Below are 22,266 nucleotides of genomic sequence, written 5' to 3' on the forward strand. Positions count from 1 at the left end.
TTAATGAGTAGCACCCATTGTCTGGTGTATTAACCACTTGTTTATTTTGGTTGGTTCCTCGCAGATGTTATATCACATTGTCCCAGGCCTTAGGGATGAGTATGGGAGGGGCCCCTGCTGGCCCTGCAGGCACAGGAAAAACCGAAACCACCAAAGACATGGGCCGCTGCCTGGGAAAATATGTGGTTGTCTTCAATTGCTCTGACCAGATGGACTTCCGTGGACTGGGCCGCATCTATAAAGGTTGAGTGCACCTTAACTAACTTCTCAAACTGCTTTCTTCTCTTCCACCTCTAAAATAATCTTAACAGAGCACCTGTTTGACCCTTAATCATAATAGTGGATGCATATTTAAAGTGAGTGACCTTTTTTGTTGGCACTTCATGTTTATAATGTTTGTCAAACAGGATTAGCCCAGTCTGGCGCATGGGGCTGTTTTGATGAGTTTAACCGCATTGAGCTGCCTGTGCTCTCAGTTGCTGCTCAACAAATCTACATCGTCCTGCAGTGCAAGAAGAACAAAAAAACTCAGTTCATATTCACAGATGGAGATTTGGTGGATATGGATAAAGAGTTTGGCATCTTCCTTACTATGGTAAAGTGATCAATTATAGCCCACCTTGTCCTTCATGTAATTAATTTGCAGTCATCAAAGTAGCCTGCTGGGGAAACACATAACATGTATTTGATGTACATGAATTTTCATTCATATTATTTTTTCAATATTTTCCCCTCCATTCATTTGTCGTTTTTTTTATCACAGAACCCAGGTTATGCTGGTCGACAGGAGCTGCCCGAAAACTTGAAAATTCAGTTCCGCACAGTGGCCATGATGGTGCCTGACCGAGCCATCATCATGAGAGTGAAACTTGCCAGCGCAGGTTTTCGTGAAAATCAAGTCCTCAGCCGTAAATTTTATACTCTGTACAAACTGTGTGAGGAACAGCTTTCTAAACAGGTACCCACAATATATTACTAACTAAATCTATTGGCTTTTTAATGTGTCACAAAGCCCTCCCATTTTAGTCAAGTCCCACTTATTTATATAGTGCTTTATACAAGCACCTTTACAGTAAAAATTAGGGAATTAACAGTCTTAATGCTGTTAGGCAATGTTTTTATTCATAAATTACATTAATGGACTTTTTAAAATTGTTATCTTGTGGAAAATTGTTAATTGTTATCTAATTAACATACTTTTTTAAAACTATTTTATTATTTTTATTTATTTGCTCTATGTTATTAATTTTGTTATTGTTGTTATTGTTATTTATTTTTGTTTTGTTTGTGAAGATCATGTTTTTAAATGTTTAATTATTATTTAAAATGTATTACTCTTCAGTTTACCATGAATATAACCATTGATGCTGGTATGGCGTAAAGTGATAGATAAATAAATAAATAATAAATATATTAGATGTTTTTTTTTTATTGATGGTCATGGCATAGATCTTCCTGATAATATTCATAATTTTTTATTGTTTAACAGGTTCATTATGACTTTGGCTTGAGGAACATCTTGTCGGTTTTGAGAACTCTGGGTGCTGTAAAGAGATCCAACCCAAATGAGCCAGAAAAGACTGTGGTCATGAGAGTTCTGCGTGACATGAACCTCTCCAAACTGGTGACTATGATTGATCCAAATCTAAATAAAAACAGCACCTTGAAGCAATAGGATAAATGTGTCAGTGTGTCATAGACATTCTTAGCAACTGACTCTATTCCTGCCTCTTCCTCCATACAGGTGGATGAAGATGAGCCCCTGTTCATGAGTCTGATAAACGACTTGTTTCCGGGCATCATGCTGGATAAAGCTGGTTATCCTGAGCTGGAAGGGGCTATCACAAAACAAGCTGAAGAAGCCGGACTGATTGCACACCCACCCTGGATTCTCAAACTTGTGCAACTATATGAGACTCAGAGAGTGAGACATGGTTAGTCTTTATCCATTTTACTGCTATTAAAGTTATAAGAATGAAATTTTGTCAAATGCCCAGACTGTAGGCATGCACATTTTGACAACGTTGTCCTTGCACTCAACCATCGATATCTTCTCTGTGCGTAGGTATGATGACCCTTGGCCCCAGTGGAACAGGAAAGACCACATGTATCCACACTCTAATGAAAGCCATGACAGATTGTGGAAATCCACACAAAGAAATGAGGATGAATCCCAAGGCCATTACTGCCTCCCAGATGTTTGGCACATTGGATGTGGCCACTAATGACTGGACAGATGGTATCTTCTCCACACTTTGGAGGAAAACTTTAAAGGCCAAGAAGGTGAGAGAGTTGTGTCACAAGCAATTTATGATTGAATGTCATGCTTAATCTTTAACTTTGACTCTATTGGCAATAAGCAATTTTCTTTCATTTGTTTGTCATTAGTCACATTTTTATGGGTCCAACCCCAACTGATGAATATGTGTTTGAATGGCAATTGAACAAGTAATTTGAGATTTCAATTAATAAAAATGTGATTGCAGTTTGATTGCACTGTCAATAAATGACCTGGTGCTCATGAATTTCAATTGTAAGTAATTAAAAATTCCAATTATATTACTCCATGGTAAAACATTTCACAGGGAGAACACATATGGATTGTTCTTGATGGTCCAGTTGATGCCATCTGGATCGAAAATCTCAACTCCGTCTTAGACGACAACAAAACCCTCACCCTGGCAAATGGAGACAGAATACCAATGGCTCCTAACTGCAAGGTGGTATTTGAGCCACACAACATCGACAATGCATCTCCTGCTACTGTGTCCCGCAATGGAATGGTCTTCATGAGCTCCTCTGTTCTGGACTGGCAACCCATACTGCAGGCCTGGCTGCAAAAGATCCCAGCAACACAAGCTGAAATGCTACTGGCCTCCTTCAACTCTATCTATCAGGTGACAGCTAGACATTACTGCATTACTCTCTTATACATATGTTATTGGAGTAAAGCTAAACTGATACAACAAGAATATTTAGCTTCATTTTGACAAGGTATCTAGAGATAAAAGATGTAAACATCAATATAAAAAAGATCAATACAATGCTTTGTTACCATTAAGCTTCTAAGCCATTTAGGGGTTTATTAATGAAAAGTTCTATTGATTCTTTGACATTGCCTAGGGAAAGGTCAGAGAATTCTGTACACAGTTTTGAAGAGCTCTCACAGACTGTTGATCCTATGAAACTGTGAGATATCTAAAACTAATTGCATTATTAATTTACACACCTTTCCCTGCTAACTTCTACATTTTTCACAGGATTTGATGAATTTTGTCTCCACTGCGGTTTCCCCCAAAATGCAGCTGCTTGAATGTATGTACATCAAGCAGACCATTGATTTGTTGAAGGTAAACTGTGATGCACAGACACAATTATTTTCTGGAATCATTAAATGAAGTAACAAGCCAAATGAGGCTGTAAAGCTTGAGTAGCGTGTTACATTAATATACACTAACAATGTATATATGTATGCATAAGATCTTAAAAATATAATGATCATGAGCTGTATTGAATTGAAATTCGTTTATTTATTTAACACAGGGCCTATTGCCAGATGTTGAAGAGAAGCACCTAACAGAGGCATACATGAACCGTCTCTTCCTGTTTGCTGTGATGTGGTCTGTTGGTGCTTTGCTGGAATTGGAAGATCGAGTCAAGATGGAGGTGTTCCTTAAAAAGCACAATGCCAGGTTGGACCTGCCCTACACAGAGGGGGACCAGACCATCTTTGAATTTGTAGTCAGTGTGACTGGAGAATGGGATCTCTGGTCTACAAGGGTAAGATCATTAAAAGGTTAGTTCACCCAAAAATAAAAATTCTGTCATTAATTACTCACCCTTTCCGATTTCATCAAAAATATCTTAATTTGTGTTCCGAAGATGAACAAAGGTCTTACGGGTTTGGAACGATATGAGTAATTAATGACATAATTTTCTATAATGTTAAATGTTAAGTATAGATTGAAACCCATTAGTGATCTTTAATTATCGTCAATCACATGCCACAAGTTCATGAATTAGCTTGCCTAATTTTCCTTAGATTTCTTTTTTTGCCAAACCTCCTGTTTATCTTTTTATTCAGAGGATGAATGGTTTGTCATACCTTTTTCATGATTCGTCATAATACCTTTTAATTGCAATGTCATCATTAGGTGCCAGAATATAACTACCCCAAAGACATGGTTCCTGACTATGCCTCCATTCTCGTACCTAATGTCGACAATATACGGACAGACTTTCTCATGCAAACAATTATGAAGCAAGGCAAAGCTGTTTTGCTCATTGGTGAACAGGGAACAGCCAAGACAGTCATGATCAAGGTGCGTGTTTCAGTTAATCCATGCTATTATGAGCAGCATAACACATTTGCCTGTAAAATATGTTCTATGAATTTATTACGAATAATTTAAAACTATTATAATTATTTAAAATTGTAATAATATTTCAAAATATTACTGTCTTTACTGTATTTTTGATCGAATCAATGCAGCCTTGGTGTATTAAAAAAATTGTACCAACCCCAAACTTTTATAATTTTATTATATAGCTGAACTTAATTAAAGGTAAATAGAATTTAATCTATTTTAAGCCAAAAATGTGCATTAGAAAATAAGGCATCTGAGTTCTGCAAGTCATGCTATCCAAACCTTTCCACAGGGCTACACCAGCAAGTATGACCCAGAAACACAAATGAGCAAAAGCCTAAACTTCTCCTCGGCTACCCTGCCTGGCATGTTTCAGCAGACCATCGAAAGCTATATAGACAAACGCATGGGCACCACCTACGGACCTCCCGGAGGGAAGAAGATGACCGTCTTCATTGACGACATCAACATGCCAGTTATCAATGAGTGGGGCGATCAGGTAAGGAGTCACATGCTCCTTTTGTCAATTTCTTTGAGCACAATGTATATTATATAGATGGCCGTAACAGACATGGACTCTAATTTGGGATTTTAATTTTGTGGGGTCTGTCAAATAACAAACATTCTAAAGTTCAACTACAAGCCCAGAAAAATGTACATTGAATTACGTTAACATCTTATCATGGCATAATAATCTAATAAAAGGGCCAACAATTTATTAAGTAAACAATAATAGCATCCTATTTCTTATTCTCCTTGACTGAGCCTCTAGTGTTTTTGTTCACCACTCAGATCACTAATGAGATTGTTCGTCAGCTGATGGTGCAAGGAGGTTTCTACAGCCTGGAACGGCCTGGGGAATTCATCGGCGTAGTCGACTTGCAGATAGCGGCTGCCATGATCCACCCTGGAGGTGGCCGCAATGATATCCCCCAGCGACTCAAACGCCAGTTCTGTGTGTTTAACTGCACTCTCCCATCCAACTCCTCTATAGATAAAATCTTCCACACACTGGCCAGTGGGTATTTTTGCTCAGAAAGAGGCTTCCCGGAAGAGGTGTGCTCACTGGCTGCCGCCTTGGTTCCTACCACCAGGAGAGTGTGGCAAGCGGTCAAAGCTAAGGTACTGCTTTGGTAATTTTATCAAAAGAGTTATTACTTGCTGAACATGAAACGTAGGGCTGGGACTCTGTATTGTAGGCTCCTCAAAATTTGGTTTCAATTCGGGAAATCATTTTTGGATCGTTTTTAAACATGCATGCTTTTTGTCACAGCACAAGGTGATCCAAATTGTTAGAGAATGGTGTCCTCTTGTGGTCAGTATGCTTCAATGTATGCTGTAAACTTGATTCTCTAGCAGTTGATCAACATGAACGACATTTATCAATTGGGCCTATATAGACAATAGAACATTATATTCTTATCCTGTAAATTATTTATGGGACAATTTTGATATTATGCAACATATTTTATATACTTTAACCCTCTGGGGACCAGAAACGCGCGGGCGCGTTTTGCTCGTTTTTTTTCACATAGCAGAAAAATAGACTTAAAGTACTACCATCATTTCTGTTCATATAGAGTTAAGAAATATGAGAAAATAATCTGTTAAATGTCTACTTTTTTATGTGCCCACATACAATCGAAATAAAATATTGTGCTTTTGTAAAATAAAGAAAATAAACAGGGTGTGCGTTCTGCCTCTCAGTCACCGTGAACTTTTTTTCTAGAGCACGTCTCTAATCTTCAACACAACTCAGCTTATACTATTCACCCAGCCATAAGCAATATATCTTTTAAATCGTTTGAGTTTGTACTTTTAAATGATCCGATTCAAAACTAAAATTAATATTCTCCGTTTATGTTATCTATATAAAAAGAGAGACGTGTCAGCCCGTCTCATTATCGTTCTCTCAGCTGATTATCCCTGGTAATGTGACACGCCCACGGAGAGCACGCGCTATTCAAACGCAAATATGTGAAGCAACACATTGAGACGCGTGAACGCCCATAAACTCTGAAAACACACATTATTTTTTAGTCAGATTAATCTACTGTCGTCTTGCGCGGCTATATGAGGAACAATCCTGGGACATTTACCACTGGGTTTATTTTCACTGCGAGGATGAACAGATTCAGCTGAGAAGTAAGTGTTTTTTGCAAGTGCTTTGTTCTAATCGCGATATAGAATAACGTAGTGTCTGTAAACGGAAAAATAGCGTACTGTTAAATGTGAATCATGTTTGTGTGTGTGTGTGTGTGTGTGTGTGTGTGTGTGTGTGTGTGTGTGTGTGTGTGAATGAATGAATGAATGAACGCACAGATACGCACTGTTACAGACTAAATAACATTTCGTTGACTCGTTTTGGATAAAGTTTTTACTCTAAAATAGACATCAAATAAGCTTTTTTTAGGAGTTTCTGCTCATATGTTAAATATATAGTATGTTTTGTCAATAAACTAATCAACTAAGATGTTTTAGTGTTTGTTCAAGCTATCAAAATAATGAATCCTCAACTTTGAAATATGTATGATCAAACTAAGACATTTATGGAGAAAGACAATTTTCTTTTCAAGATGTTTCCAACTCTAACTTTGAACTTTGAACTGAAATAAAACCATGTCTATACGGTGAAGGGTGTGTGATAGAAGTGTCCAGACTTATGCACCCTGTATTTTCCTTATATAAATCCAAACAATCTAAAAGCCATTCTTTTTTAAATCTCCTCATTCTTTGTGCAAGGCTCCTGTAATGATATGGCCTGATAGCACCTAATAGGGCCATTATGGGGAGGGTCTTTGTCTTTCTCAGGTGTGAAATTCCACACATATTAATGAGAGACCACGCCTCCTCGCATAAAGCTTTCTCAAACAAAACACGTCATTAAAAATGTAAAAGACTTTATTGACTTATCTGAATGAGTAGTCAGGATGATTCTCACATAGTTTTGGAGCAAATATTCTAGGCTATGTGATACAATTTTCAAAAGTCTTGTGAAGAAATAATCAATATGTGTTTTGTGGTCTTATTTCAGCAACTTTCATTTTTATTTTTTTCAATAACCACGCATAAACATTATTCTATTAAAAATACAAACATGTACATACATGTTGCTCACTCATCATGGTAGCCAAGTTTGTGCTATATAGAGTGAATTTACACCTTTGCCATTAACATGTTTATAAATAACTGAAAAAAGCACAAATGTCAGTGCATGTCAAAACATCCCAAGGGCCCCAAAAACACTCTGGTCCCCAGAGGGTTAATGTTAAAAAGTTTGAGGTCATTAAGATTTTTTTTTTAATTATTACTTTTATTTAGCAAGGATGCATTAATGACATTTATAATGTTAAAAATATTTCCATTTCAAATAAAAACAAATATATATATATATCTCTTTTTTTTTATTTTTATCTTTCAATTCATAAAAGAATCCTAAAAAATGTATCATGGTTTCCACAAAAATATTAAGCAGCAAAACTGTTTTCAACATTGATAATAAAAAATAGTTTCTTGAGCAACAAATCAGCATCATAGAATGATTTCTGAAGGATTTGACAGATTTTACCGTTTTTACTGTATTTCTACTATACGCACAACCGGCACATCCGGGAACTTAACTGTCAATTTCGTCCCGCCCCTTTTTGGGGGAAAACAAACTATACTTCCCATAGACTTCAATACAAAATAACGGCAAAAACCAACGTCCGTACACAGCCGACAGGCGTAAATAACTTAATAAATCACTAATATAAAACATGTCAAGTAATTATATGTCCACCCTGCCTGCCATAGAGCGTGAAAGATACATACACAAACTTAATTTGGTCAATTTAAAAACATGTCCCTTTATTCTCCCAGCGTCAAGTTTGGTGTAACAACCCCACCCAGCGGGGTTAAATGCATTATAAGATATATTATAAGACAAAATATATACATTTAAAGATGTTTACTTTAAAAAATGAAGTAAAATCATTCACTGGCTTACCATGATGACTCGATGAGGTACAACTACGAGTAAATGTCCGGGTAAGACCATAGACAGTAAAAGAAAGACACCTCTGGCCACTGGTGGGGTTTATACACCAATTTGACGCTGGGAGAATGAAGGAACATGTTTATAAATTGACCAAATTAAGTTTGTGTATGGCAGTTTTCAGACTCTATGGCAGGCAGGGTGGACATATAATTACTTGACATGTTTAATCTTAGTGATTTCTTAAGTTATTGACGCCTGTCGGCTGTGTACGGACGTTGTTTTGTGACGCTATTTTTTATTGAAGTCTATGGAAGTCTAGTTTATTTTCCCCCAAGAGTGGGCGTGAATCTGTTCAGAGACATTCTATGACGCAGCGCCGGTTGTGCGTATGGCATAAGATACTTCTTTCAAAAACATTAAAACAATCTTACCAACCCCAAACTTTTAAACGGTTGCATATTTAATTGCATTTTAATTTAATGTTGTTTTCAGATGCTGCCTTCCCCAGCTAAGTTCCACTACATTTTTAATCTGCGTGATCTGAGCAGGATTTGGCAAGGAATTCTCACTGTGGGCTCAGAAGTGTGTAAGACGCCTCAACTGATGGCATCTCTTTTCCGCCACGAGTGCTCACGGGTCATCGCCGATCGCTTCATTGATCAGAAAGACAGAGAGACATTCAATGCAATTTTGGAGAGGGTGTGTCAACTAAATCCTTACAGGCTTCATGATCTGTTACCTCACGCACAGGATGTTTACTTATATTGAAACAAATTTTGTTTTTAATTCTATTTGTTGGGTTTAGTAAAATAATCATAGATTTTATGCAATTAATATGCATTTCATTAGATGTATATCATCTGATTTCTCTACCTTTCTATGCTCTGTAGATCACAGTACAGGATCATGGTCCTAGTCTTTTGGAGCAGGGCCCATGGGAAGGGTACTTTGTGGACTTCCTGCGGGATGCTCCAGAGATAACAGGAGATGAACCTGAAGATGCAGAGGTTGAGATACCAAAGATCTATGAGCCCATTCCTTCCTTCAAGGCCCTATCAGAGCGCCTGTCTATGTTTCAACAACAGTATAATGAAACTGTTAGAGGAGCAGCCATGGATCTGGTCTTCTTTGAGGTTAGTGGAACAAAAATGTTAACATGTTGCCAAAAGTGGACAATGCTCCGAAATATGGCACAGCTGCTCCCCTGGCATCCCAAGTTAGAATCCCGACTTGAGGTCTTTTACCAATCATGTTACCCTCATACACAGTGGCTCAGTGGGTAGCACTGTCACCTCACAGCAAGAAGGTACCCGGTTCGAGCCATGGCTCAACAGGAGTCCTTTCTGTGTGGACTTTGCATGTTCTCCCTGTGTCAGCGTGGCTTTCCCCCACACAGTCCAAAGACGTGTGTGCGTGAGTCCCAAGCCATGTAATATGGAGGTTTGGGGAAAGACATTGCCAAGAAAATTCATGAACAGTCTCTCACGTATATTGAGCGATGGCCATAGGATCACCAAAGTCAGATACGACTGAAATGGTAATATAGATGGATAGATATACATTTTTAATTCATCTCGCATTGACCTCTACACTCTCACAGGATGCCATGATCCATTTGATGAAAGTCTCGCGGATAATCCGGACAGCTCGTGGTAATGCCCTATTGGTTGGAGTCGGCGGTTCTGGGAAACAGAGTCTCACCCGACTTTCATCCTTCATTGCTGGATACCAGAGCTTTCAAATCACAATGACAAGGTGAGAATATTATAATTCTTCTCAAATTTGATGGTTTGATTTCACAATGTTTTCATAAGGGCTTTTCACCATTTAAATAGTTGAATTGTGCCCTGGGTCATTTTAAACCCATTGTAAACTTTCTATCAACGGTGTGTAAATTTACTTTGGTGGATATTTATGTCTTTTTTAATTGTTTAGAGTCTACACAAAGTCAAATGTGATCATATTTCCTTTGACAAGATTTAACATAATTTCTCCCCTTACAGAACATACAATGTGAGTAATCTAATTGAGGACCTGAAAGCCCTGTACAGAATTGCAGGTTTGGAAGGGAAGGGCGTGACCTTCATCTTCACAGACAATGACATCAAGGATGAAGCTTTTCTGGAGTACATGAACAACGTTCTGGCATCTGGAGAAGTCTCAAACCTGTTTGCTCGAGATGAGGTGGATGAGATCACCCAAAGTCTTGTTCCCATCATGAAGAAGGATCTCCCACGCTGCCCACCCACCATCGACAACCTCTACAACTACTTCCTGTCCAGGGTGCGCAGTAACCTCCACGTGGCTCTTTGCTTCTCACCAGTTGGCGAGAAACTGCGTTCCCGTGCCCTAAAGTTCCCCGGCCTCATCTCAGGCTGCACTGTGGACTGGTTCCAGCGATGGCCACGGGATGCTTTAGTAGCCGTGGCTCAGCACTTCCTCTCTAACTATTCACTGCGTTGTTCAGACGAGGTGAAAAAGAACGTGGTGGAAACAATGGGAATGTTCCAAGACATGGTGGCTGAGATCTGCACCGAGTACTTCCAGCGCTTCAGGCGTCAGACCTATGTGACGCCCAAATCCTACTTGGCATTTATTAAGGGATACCAGATGATTTACTCAGAAAACATTGAACATGTGGGGGTGCTTGCAGAGCGAATGAACACAGGTTTGCAATTACATTTGTTTTTGATTCAAAATTTTTGATTTGTTGCTGTTCTTTACATTTGGATTAAACAATCGTGAAAATGCTCTCAGCCTGGTATTTAGCATTACCATCGTCAGTATTTAGTCTACAGAGGTAAATGTATGATCTTTTTTTTTTTTAAAGAGACACTTTCCACCCATAGGATAAAAAATTAATTCACACAAAAAGTCAAATTTATGTTCAACAAAGGGTCACCTTTGGAAAGGAAACCTTCAGAGAAAAATTAAAACCCTGATTATGTGATTCTTTTATGTTCTTGCAATAAACATTTAATGAAACTGAACAATTTCAAATTAAAGGACATATTAAAGGAAGCATTTCAACATCTAAGTGGAAAACATTTTTGGATGTTAAAGTGTGTGTGAATATATATATATAAATATATATTTTTTTAAATCATGTTTTCAATTATTTTGGTGATAGTTGGTTTAACTGATCTAATAATTTCTCTAAATAATGTGAATGAATGTTAAAAAACCAAAAGTATTTTACTTTTTTTTTTTTTTTTATAGAAGGCTGAATCACAAGGTCAAAAACTGTCTGAAAATGAACCTAATTATGGAAAGAATGATCTACTATGTAGCAGCAAAGCATCTGTTTATACTATAAACTATTTAATCTCATCTGCAGGTCTCGAGCGCCTCATGGAGGCTGAGCAGTCTGTTAATGAGCTTCGTGGGGAGCTGAAAGAGAAGGAGAAGGTGTTGGAGGTGGCTAAACTGAAAGCAGGTGAAGTTCTGCGGGAGGTCACTGCCAAGGCACAAGCTGCCGAAAAGGTGAAGGCTCAGGTACAGAAGGTGAAAGATAAGGCCCAGGCGATTGTGGATGAGATAGAGCAGGAAAAAAAGGTGGCTGAGACCAAACTTGAGGCGGCCAAACCAGCATTAGAGGCAGCTGAGGGTGCACTAAAGGTAGATGTCCGGAGCACGCCAAATCACCCCTAAAACACGATTGAATTAAATGCTTTGTGAACAGTATTTCATGTTTGCACTTGAAGACCTTACATGAATTTAGTTAACTTAAAGCTTTATACCATTTGTGGTTTCTAGACCATAAAGCCTGCCGACATCGCGGCAGTTCGTAAACTGGGAAAGCCTCCACATCTGATCATGCGGATCATGGACTGTGTACTGCTGCTGTTCCAGCGACGGGTGGATATGGTCACCCAGGACCCCGAAAGACCCTGTGTTAAACCTTCATGGAGTGAAGCTCTTAAATTGATGAACAATTCTGCATTCCTCGGCACACTGCTGAACTTTAACAAGGTCAGTCAACACATTGTAATACTGATACACACATCTTCATTTTAGGTCTTTATTAAAGTGATAGGTCTGGCTCTGAAATCTTGTTGGATGAGCCATGTTATTGTAAAGTAACTGATGCACACATCTGTGACCACATCACTTGATTTCGATCTTAACTCTCTAAAACCTACTGTATTATTTTGATATGCAAATTTCTACGGCCTCTAAATTTGTTAAAAACATAGAACATGTGTCTTTTGCTTTCTTTTTGATTTTTATAAAGTAAACGTAAGAGGAGGGTTAATATTATATTCAGGATGAACATGATTTTAAAAAAGCAGTAATTGTGAAATCTTCCACAACAATTTTACTCATGTAACACTAGTAGTAAATCACTCCATCTCTCCAAGTTATTAATGCCATCTATATGAAACTCCCATCAATGTTTTGTGTTCTGCCATTTGAACTCTTCATAGCTGTTCAAGTGGAAACCCCCATATTCACTGCATATGATTAATATAGACTTTCTGCCATTCATTCTATCACTGATGGAGTGCCCTTTGGGATGTGGGTCGTTGGTTGCTGGATCATGCATCTGTTCAGGCTATGTAAACAGGAATATAGTGTCCCAGTAATGATCCAAGTTTAGAGCAGCCTGAGGCCAATAGAAGTCAAATAGTTAGCATAGTCACAGTGGAATCAACACTAGGACAAAAATAAAGCAAAGATTAAACATGAATTTCTTTCTGACCTTATATGACCCTTCCCTTTGGGTCAAAGTGATTAGATGCATTAAAGTCATTAATGCATCATGGTTACTAATGAAATTCTGAGTTAGACTCAGAGTGTGACAGTATATGTTTTCACAGTGCAACAGCATCACATTTTCTTTGACATTTTTGTTATTCTTTAAAGGACACTATTACAGAGGAGATGGTCGAACTGCTTACACCATATCTGGCAATGGAAGACTATAACCTAGAAACAGCTAAGAGGACCTGTGGTAGTGTAGCGGGGCTCTGTTCCTGGACTCAAGCAATGGTGGAGTTCTTTGGCATCAATAAGGAAGTTCTGCCCCTAAAGGTGACAAAATATTCCACAGTCTCATTCATCACTGGGTATATAGTAAAGAATTACACCACTGGTCAAAAGTTTGGGGGCAGTAGTTTTTTTTTATGTTACAATGAATTAAATGTTGTAAATAAGTCTCTTATGCTAACCAAGTCTGCATTTATTTGATAAAAAATACAGTAAAAACAGTAATATTGTACAATATTATTGCAATTTAAAATTACTGTTTTTTAAAATAACTCTATTTTAATATATTTTTAAATGTAATTTATTCCTGGTGCAAAGCTGAATTTTTTAGCATCATTACTAATAATAATGTGTTCAGTGTCACATGGTCCTTCAGAAATCATTAGAATATACTGATTTAGAGCTGAAGAAACATTTCTCATTGTTATTAGTGTTGAAAACAGTTGTGGTACTTACTTATATCTCATTCTAAACCTTGTTTTTCTTAAATGGAACAGAAAAGAAGATTTTAATCAGAATATCTTACATATGTTTCTAGCTTTTAGAACAGAATTAATGTATTAATTTCCTGTATATGTGTGGATCGCAGGCCAACTTAAAGCTTCAAGAGGCTCGTTTGACTGTGGCATCGAATGAACTATCAAATGCTCAGGAACAACTGGACTCGAAGCAGAGAGAGCTGGACGAGGCTCAGGTGTGATATATATTTTTAAGGCTGGGAACCAATTACCGTTTTTTTTTTTTTTATATATATATAAGTAAATTATCTTCATGGCTCGATTACATTAACAGTTGTTAATGTAATCGAACACCACTTTAAATTCTCTGATTGAAGGAAAAAATTTATGAAATATGTTAGCATTTCTTAAGTATTTATTTTTAATATATAGTTAACACCAATGTTTGTATTTGCATTCAGAATTTTGTCAAATTTCTTCAACTGAAGTTCAAGTTTATATGAATCTCCAGAGGTTTAAAATCTCGGATGTTTATGCACATATTTACACAGGCAATGTATGACACCGCCATGAAGGAGAAGCAAGACCTGCTGGACGATGCTGAGGCATGCAAGAAGAAAATGTCCAATGCCGTGGCTCTTATAGATGGTCTTGGTGGAGAAAAGGTTTGAAAATTCCTTGCAGGATTTAGATCTTTAAGTTATAGAGTAGAATAAATGAGAGCCACACTCAGGCTTTAAAATTAACCCTTGCGTGTAAAAAATCGGGTGTGCGACTATATGAAGCGGTGTCAATCGCCAGTTGGCCGGTAACATTTTTATGAATTCCAACAATACGGTGTTGTGAGAACGTGTACATGAACGATGCTTGGGTCAGTTGTGGGTCAAGTCCTGGACCGTCACGAAAGTTTAAACCTTGCAAATGTAAATATTTAACTGCGAGAAAGACACGAAAGAGAACTCACTTCATTACTTGTGCACAGTGTGGAAAGTTTTCTGTGCGCAAATATCCGAAGCATGCGCCCAGAAAGCTGCTTCTCAGACAGCGCTCGAATACTGAATTAAGCTCTCTTTCACGTCTGCTTGCGCTTGAACTGACAAATTCAAAGAAAATTATGTAAAAAATGCTCGTCTCAGTGAGTATCCTAGTAAACATTATGTCTTAAGTAAACATAAACAGTTATGTACAAAAAAATGCATATGTACAGAATTGATATGTTGAATTGGTATGCACGTATTAAAGTGACAGCAGCCTTATAAAACTGCTGCCATCTGTTTTTAATGTTAATCAAACAAAGGACAAAGAGAACATAATTGACTGTTATTCATTTCACGCTATTGTCTGAATAACATTTGTACCTTTAATTAGGATTAATTTCATTTTAATTTATACAGTGAAGACTATGCAGTGATTATTTTACATTTGATTACTTTATTCAATTTCTGTACCTGAAAACCTGCCTAAAAAATCTACCTGAAAAGCACTGTTTATTTCTTTTGTATCTTTGTTCTATGGTATTTATTTGTGCTATTGCTTGTAATTTGAATTTTTGTTCTTATTTTATTACTGACTGTTAATTTGTCTTTAATCATGTTTTAAATGTATACAGTTAGGCTTGTAGTTTTAGCTGTGGTATCAAATTTTCACTGCTATCTACATTTTTGGTGTCATAATTTTCATGGCCGAAAAAAAAAAATGTATGGCCATTACATTTTCTTGAGGCACCGGCCACAGGCAGGTGTGGCAAAAAGTTAGTTTAGGCCCTGGCAACACTACAGATGTTTGATTGCGAGCCATGAAATGACACTCTTTAAAAACATCCAAACCGTAGAACTGTGTATGTGAACGTTCTTATGTTTGTCTTAGGTTCGCTGGACAGAGAGCAGTGCTCAGTTCGAGAAGCAAATTAAAGATTTGGTGGGGGATGTGTTACTAGCCACTGGATTTCTGTCCTACTCTGGGCCTTTCAACCAGGAGTATCGCACCCTTCTCATGCAACAGTGGAAGAAAGAGATGAATATCCGCCACATCCCTTACAGTGAGGTATGTAGTCTTTTGTGTGTAAGAGTTCAACAACAACAACAAAAATCTATTATTCCTTCAAGCTTTTTGTTTGAGATACAGTATATATATATATATTTTTTACAGTTTATTAATCTTCTAAAATTGTTTTCCTGCACAGAACCTGAATTTGATCAATATGCTGGTGGATAATGCAACTATAGGAGAATGGAACCTGCAGGGTCTCCCCAATGATGACCTGTCCATTCAAAACGGCATCATCGTAACAAAGGCTTCTCGTTATCCTCTGCTTATTGACCCACAGGGCCAAGGCAAGATCTGGATCAAGAACCGTGAAAACAATAATGACCTACAGGTACTGATTGGATACCAGTTTTAATCTTAATTCTGTAATATGTATTTTTGTTGCATTATCATATTATCTTTACTATAATTATTATGTAATTAAATCATTAAATGTAGCTACTTTGAACAAAAGTGTTGGATTTGGGCTAGCAAAGAGACATCAGCTTTTCTTTTTCTTTTCTTTTTTTGCCACCAGGTTACATCTCTAAACCACAAATATTTCCGAACTCATCTGGAAGACTGCCTGTCCCAGGGTAAACCTTTGCTCTTAGAGGATGTTGGGGAAGAGCTTGATCCAGTGCTGGATAACATTCTGGAGAAGAACTTCATTAAGTCTGGAAAAACTTCTAAAGTAAGTCTTCAGATAATCAGTCTCAAACTTCTCAGGGATTTAGTAGACCAAGCTAACAACTTTTCTCTTGTGTTAGGTTAAAGTCGGGGACAAAGAAGTGGATGTAATGAAGACATTTACTTTGTACATTACAACGAAACTAGCCAACCCTGCATACAGTCCAGAGATCAACGCTAAAACAGCAGTGGTGGATTTTACTGTCACTATGAAGGGTTTGGAAGACCAATTACTCGGCAGAGTCATTCTCATAGAGAAAAAGGCAAGAAGAGAGCGTGTTATTTTAGTATCATTAATATGCGCTTATAGTTTTTATTAATATTTTGAATATGGTTTTATTTTTATATTTTCCATTTTCATTTGAATTTTTGTTACATTTTTTATAATTTTGTTTTGTTTTTGTCTCTTTTTTTATCCATATTATTTTTTCAGTTTAGTCTTAGTAATTTTAGTACTTTTTTTAATTTAACGCTTTTTTTTTTTTCAATTAACGAAAATGTTTTAGTAATTTCATTTAACAATAATAACCCTTTTCTGAGACACGGGTTTTACATTTTGTATTCTGTGCAAAATATAATATAGCTTTCAGATCAAATGTCAATTTAATCATTAACTTTCCAATCAAGGAAATGGAGGCTGAACGTGTAAAGCTCTTGGAGGAAGTGACATCAAACAAGAGGAAGATGCAGGAGTTGGAGAGCAATCTTCTGTACAAGTTAACCAGCATTCAGGGCTCTCTAGTAGAGGATGAGTCTCTTATCGAGGTGCTCAAAGTCACCAAGATTATAGCACAGGAGGTACTTTCTTCATTTATAGTCATGTGCTTTTATGCTGACTCATAAAACCAACAATGATGCTTACTCAACCTTATTGTTTTCCTCTGAAATTAAATTGTGTTTTGATAGCTGAAATCTTCTGCCTAGGTGAGTCAAAAGCTAACAGTTGCTGCAGAGACAGAAATTAACATCAACCTCACTCGAGAGGAGTACCGTCCAGTGGCCACCAGGGGGAGTATCCTCTATTTCCTGATTGTGGAGATGAGCCTGGTCAACATGATGTACCAAACCTCACTTCGTCAGTTCTTGGGCATCTTTGACATGTCGATGGACAAGTCGCCAAAGTCCCCGATTACAGCTAAAAGACTAGACAACATCATGGAGTACCTCACTTTCGAAGTGTTTCGCTACACCGCTCGAGGACTCTATGAAGATCACAAATTTATTTTTACCCTGCTTCTGACTTTAAAAATTGATCTACAAGCTAAAAACATTTCCCACAGCGATTTTCAGACCTTCATCAAAGGTTTGAACCATATTGTTTTGAAAATAACATGTTGTCCACTTTTAGTTTTAGTCTAATTTTAAGAGTAGTAATACTCAATATGTTTAAAGTAGATCTATGTCTTGAAATCTCCCACAATTCCATGTAATACAGCACTTTGGAATCCCTTGAGGCCAAGTAATTCATGTTCTTCAATCTTTACCCTCTTTCAGGCGGAGCATCTCTGGACCTAAACTCTGTTGAGCCCAAGCCAAGGCGCTGGATCCTGGACACAACGTGGCTAAACCTGGTGCAACTGTCTACCCTGCCCCAATTCACTGCTCTCCTAACCCAGGTGGCCCGCAATGACCGTGCCTGGAAGAGCTGGTTTGATGAAGCCACTCCAGAGGAGACTCCTCTTCCTGATGGTTATGATAGCCAACTGGATGCATTCCGTAAACTGCTGCTGATACGAAGCTGGTGTCCTGACCGTACCATTGCACAGGTGCAGGAAAACCTATTTTTCTGGCATAAAATACTTTCTTCTGTCTTAGTTTAATATGCAGAGCAGCGTTATTTTAGTGTCATTACTATAATATCTTAGTATTTATGAATGTTTTTTGGAATATTAGTGTTTTATTTTATATTTCACATTTTCATTTTAGTTAAAGGTTTAGTCATTTTTATTCATTTTTTGTTAAGTATCTCCATTCACTCTTTGTTAAAAAAGAAAAAAAATGTTTCATGTTGCACTTTAAATTTGTATTACTTTTGTTTTGCATAAAGAGACACTTTGCTCCTAAAATGAGCTCAGGGTTATACACATGCTGTAGATTTCCCAGTACACCTGTTCACCCTCCGTCACTCACTGGGTTATATGTGAAATACTATTTTAACAACAGCACTCGCATGTTGTACTGTAGTGTAATAATAATTTGACAAAGATTTTCTTTTACATGTAAATACAAGATTAAGAAATTGAATCTTAGTGCAGTACGATTCTTCATTTGCAAACACTGTCCAACTATTGTCGGTCTAAATATCACCTTTGAATGTTTTATATATATATATATATACATATATATATATAGCATTACAGCTGCTGAGCAAATTCAAAGCAGTGACAAGAAATCACTGACCTCTGACCGTGTGTGGGTGTGTGTTATTGACAACACTATATATATATTTATATAACATTATTTAGTGAGATTATGTTATGATGTCTAAATTATAATTTCTATAAACTTCCGTTTGAGCTAATTGATAATTGAACAGATTCTGTCAAGTATTTAAAATGACAAAATGTAATTAAAATGGCCATTTTTGTCATATTTTGTTGAATTTGAATATAAGTTCATTTTATCATTTGCTCCTTGTTGTTCGGTGCTAGGCACGTAAATACATCGCCGAATCAATGGGGGTGAAGTATGCAGAAGGAGTGATTCTGGATATGGAGGCCATGTGTTCAGAAGCTGAGAAGAGGGTACCTTTAGTCTGCTTCCTGTCTATGGGTTCTGATCCCACAGAGAACATAGAGAGACTCGCCAAGTCGAAGGTATGACTAATTATTATCAATTATTACATGCTTTTGAATTTTGCATGTCAGTTTAGGCAGTCTGAAGTCAAATATTTGTATATTTGACTGTTGCCCCAGTCAAACAATTTCTACAGATGTTACCACCTTCGCATCACCCCACATTAAAACTATAGTATAGCTTGATGTAAAGCTTTGATGACTTCTGAGTTCCGAACATTTCTCAACAGTTTTCTTGTTATTTTGCAGGGTGTTCCTTGCCGGCCTATCTCCATGGGACAGGGACAGGAAGTGCATGCAAGAAGGCTTCTGGCCCAGAGCATGTCTGATGGGGGCTGGTTACTTCTGCAGAACTGCCATCTAGGGCTGGATTTCCTGGATGAAGGTCTAGAGACAGTCACCACAGCAGAGGACATCCAAGACAGTTTCAGGTTTTGGGTGACTACAGAGGCGCACCCCAAGTTCCCCATTAACTTCTTACAGTCTGCGATTAAATTCACCAATGAGCCTCCGCAAGGTAGAGGAGGGGAAAATTCTGTTTTTGTTCATTCTATTATTACTAGAAGTAAATTTTTTACATTTTGCTGTTGTTACTTCCTTTTTTAGCTAGATTTATCATTATCGTTATCAAAATAGTTTTCTGAATTTTCAAAGTCAACTTCATTAAAAACAAAGGAATAAAACAGGAAATAAAATGCTAAGCATACAGATGACAGATAATGTGGGGTTAACGATCTGTGATGATGCAGGGGTGAAGGCCGGACTCAAGCGGACATACAATAGTGTGACTCAAGAACAGCTGGACATCACCAACATGCCCCAGTGGAGACCTCTGTTCTATGCTGTGGCCTTCCTCCACACCACAGTCCAGGTCAGGACAGCTGTTAGTTAAACCATGTCGCTCTCTGCCCGCAGGTCCTGAGTCCTGACATGCTTTAAAGTTCATTAGTTCATAGACATTTTTAATATTGCATTAGAGCTAAAATGCAGGCCATATGTCAGTTCTTTATTAAATATTAGTTCACAAATGACAAAAAGCATTTGTTAGTAATGTAATTAAAATAGCAACATTTGTCAGATGCAAATGGATTGTTTTTTATTACTCTATATGCAGTCATTCCCAAATATGTTTGGCAGCAAAACTTCTTAGATGTGAAATATTTACTTGAAATACCCCTTGAGATTTGAAGTTAGTATTTAACAAATGTAAAGACACATTCATGTTCATAGTTCTCTGATGTTGGTTACTGGTCACATGACATGCAAGTAAACAGATACAAATTTAATCTTTTTTTAAGTCTTTGGTTTTACTTTGTAGGTAGACTTTAAAGCGGACTCAAACCTCATTATAGTTGTGATAATTACCCAGTCCATATCACAATCACACTAGTGTTTTAGTGAAAACACTGTAAGCTGCTAACGTGTAAATGAACACAGTGGCATGCTTCACTCTGAAACGTGCATCGCAATGGACTATATATACTCATTTAAATCTCAGACCCAAATTTTTGTAATTTTTTTTACATTCAAACTTTTCATTTCATTAACTATTAGCTTTTCATAAACTTACAAACTCCCTGCAGTTGCCTCACTAACATGTATGATTTCAGTTCATTGCCATTTTGTTTTTGTCCTCACTGTCATATTCCCACTAAAGGAGAGACGCAAATTTGGTCCACTTGGCTGGAATATTCCCTATGAGTTCAACCAGGCTGATTTCACATCCAGTGTCCAGTTTGTGCAGAACCACCTGGATGATATGGACATCAAGAGAGGAGTAAACTGGAGCTGCCTGCGGTACATGCTGGGAGAGGTACAATATTAGCATCCCACTGTGTGTTTGTACCTCTTTTATTTGACACATCCAAACTTTTGGCAACATATTTTTACTATCCGCTCTGTAGGTGCAGTATGGCGGGCGTGTCACGGATGATATGGACAAACGCCTGCTCAATACGTTCGCCCGTATCTGGTTTAGTGAGACCATGTTTGGGGACAAGTTCTGCTTCTATAAGGGATATACTATACCACAGGCCAGGATGCTACAGGATTACCATGCGCATATTGATACTCTGCCATTGGGTGATACACCTGAGGTGATACAGATAGATTTTTATTATTTTTCTGTGGGGTTTGATGGGACAGCTGGGTGGTCGCATATTCTACAACCTATTGTAACCTAATGTTATTGTCCTGCACTAGTCTCTATGTGCCTGAGCCTTGTCTTAAGCATTTCAATGCTCTTAAGCTGAGCAAATGTCAAATAAACTACTTGAACTTGAACTATTGATTCTAATTCTAATAGGTATTTGGCCTCCACGCCAATGCTGACATCACTTATCAGACCAACATGGCTAATGAAACCCTGAGTACCATCCTCAACATCCAGCCCAAAGACAGCAGCAGCGGGGAAGGCGAGACCAGAGAGGAGTCTGTCCAGAAAATGGCAAATGAGATGTTAGAAAAACTTCCTGCTGACTATGTGCCACATGAGGTGAAGATGAAGTTATTGGGCCACCTTTTTATTAGGGTGTTCTCACACTAGGTGATCTGAACTGTGCTCAAGCACATTTGACCCCCAAAGTCCGGTTTGTTTGACTAGTGTGATTGCTCCCTGTTGTTCGGGCATGGTTCGGTTGGACTCAGATGCATGTAGTGTGATCGCTAACTATATGTTAGCGATGTGTTAGCTAACTATATGATAACGACTACTATATGTACTACTATACTCATCATTTTACTGTATTAATCATTACAACAACAAACATCTTCTATTACTACTTGGATAAGACACTTTTTAATTAATTCAAGCATATTTATGTTTCTAAACGGTCTGGTTCTCACCTTATTGAGGAACAGGATTTGTAGTTTGCGAGTAAAGGCTGGAATACACAACAACTTTTGCACAGATTTTTGCCCCTATTTGCAGTCTGGACGAGTCGACAATAGCAGATTTGGGGCAG

At 37.6% G+C, this 22,266-nt stretch overlaps 1 protein-coding gene across 1 annotated transcript in view; it reads left to right on the forward strand.

Moving 5' to 3' along the window:
* dnah5l (dynein, axonemal, heavy chain 5 like) overlaps positions 1–22,266 on the forward strand; it is a 50,068-nt gene that overhangs the window by 25,075 nt on the left and 2,727 nt on the right. The window contains exons 42-75 of the mRNA XM_056249285.1: positions 65–243; positions 408–595; positions 764–958; positions 1,490–1,624; positions 1,745–1,934; positions 2,066–2,283; positions 2,586–2,897; positions 3,261–3,350; positions 3,544–3,780; positions 4,155–4,322; positions 4,660–4,866; positions 5,160–5,489; positions 8,839–9,045; positions 9,237–9,479; positions 9,947–10,101; positions 10,350–11,014; positions 11,684–11,964; positions 12,103–12,318; positions 13,213–13,380; positions 13,925–14,029; positions 14,345–14,458; positions 15,660–15,836; positions 15,976–16,170; positions 16,357–16,512; positions 16,589–16,771; positions 17,136–17,306; positions 17,433–17,811; positions 18,003–18,274; positions 19,160–19,324; positions 19,553–19,820; positions 20,053–20,174; positions 20,961–21,116; positions 21,208–21,399; positions 21,609–21,797. Coding sequence (XP_056105260.1) covers positions 65–243; positions 408–595; positions 764–958; positions 1,490–1,624; positions 1,745–1,934; positions 2,066–2,283; positions 2,586–2,897; positions 3,261–3,350; positions 3,544–3,780; positions 4,155–4,322; positions 4,660–4,866; positions 5,160–5,489; positions 8,839–9,045; positions 9,237–9,479; positions 9,947–10,101; positions 10,350–11,014; positions 11,684–11,964; positions 12,103–12,318; positions 13,213–13,380; positions 13,925–14,029; positions 14,345–14,458; positions 15,660–15,836; positions 15,976–16,170; positions 16,357–16,512; positions 16,589–16,771; positions 17,136–17,306; positions 17,433–17,811; positions 18,003–18,274; positions 19,160–19,324; positions 19,553–19,820; positions 20,053–20,174; positions 20,961–21,116; positions 21,208–21,399; positions 21,609–21,797 — 7,228 coding nt within the window. The remainder of the gene's footprint in view (positions 1–64; positions 244–407; positions 596–763; positions 959–1,489; positions 1,625–1,744; positions 1,935–2,065; positions 2,284–2,585; positions 2,898–3,260; positions 3,351–3,543; positions 3,781–4,154; positions 4,323–4,659; positions 4,867–5,159; positions 5,490–8,838; positions 9,046–9,236; positions 9,480–9,946; positions 10,102–10,349; positions 11,015–11,683; positions 11,965–12,102; positions 12,319–13,212; positions 13,381–13,924; positions 14,030–14,344; positions 14,459–15,659; positions 15,837–15,975; positions 16,171–16,356; positions 16,513–16,588; positions 16,772–17,135; positions 17,307–17,432; positions 17,812–18,002; positions 18,275–19,159; positions 19,325–19,552; positions 19,821–20,052; positions 20,175–20,960; positions 21,117–21,207; positions 21,400–21,608; positions 21,798–22,266) is intronic.

This window comes from Rhinichthys klamathensis, unplaced genomic scaffold (genome assembly GCF_029890125.1).
Source record: "Rhinichthys klamathensis goyatoka isolate OS25496 unplaced genomic scaffold, OSU_Roscu_1.1 h1tg000059l_1, whole genome shotgun sequence".
NCBI lineage: Eukaryota > Metazoa > Chordata > Actinopteri > Cypriniformes > Leuciscidae > Rhinichthys > Rhinichthys klamathensis.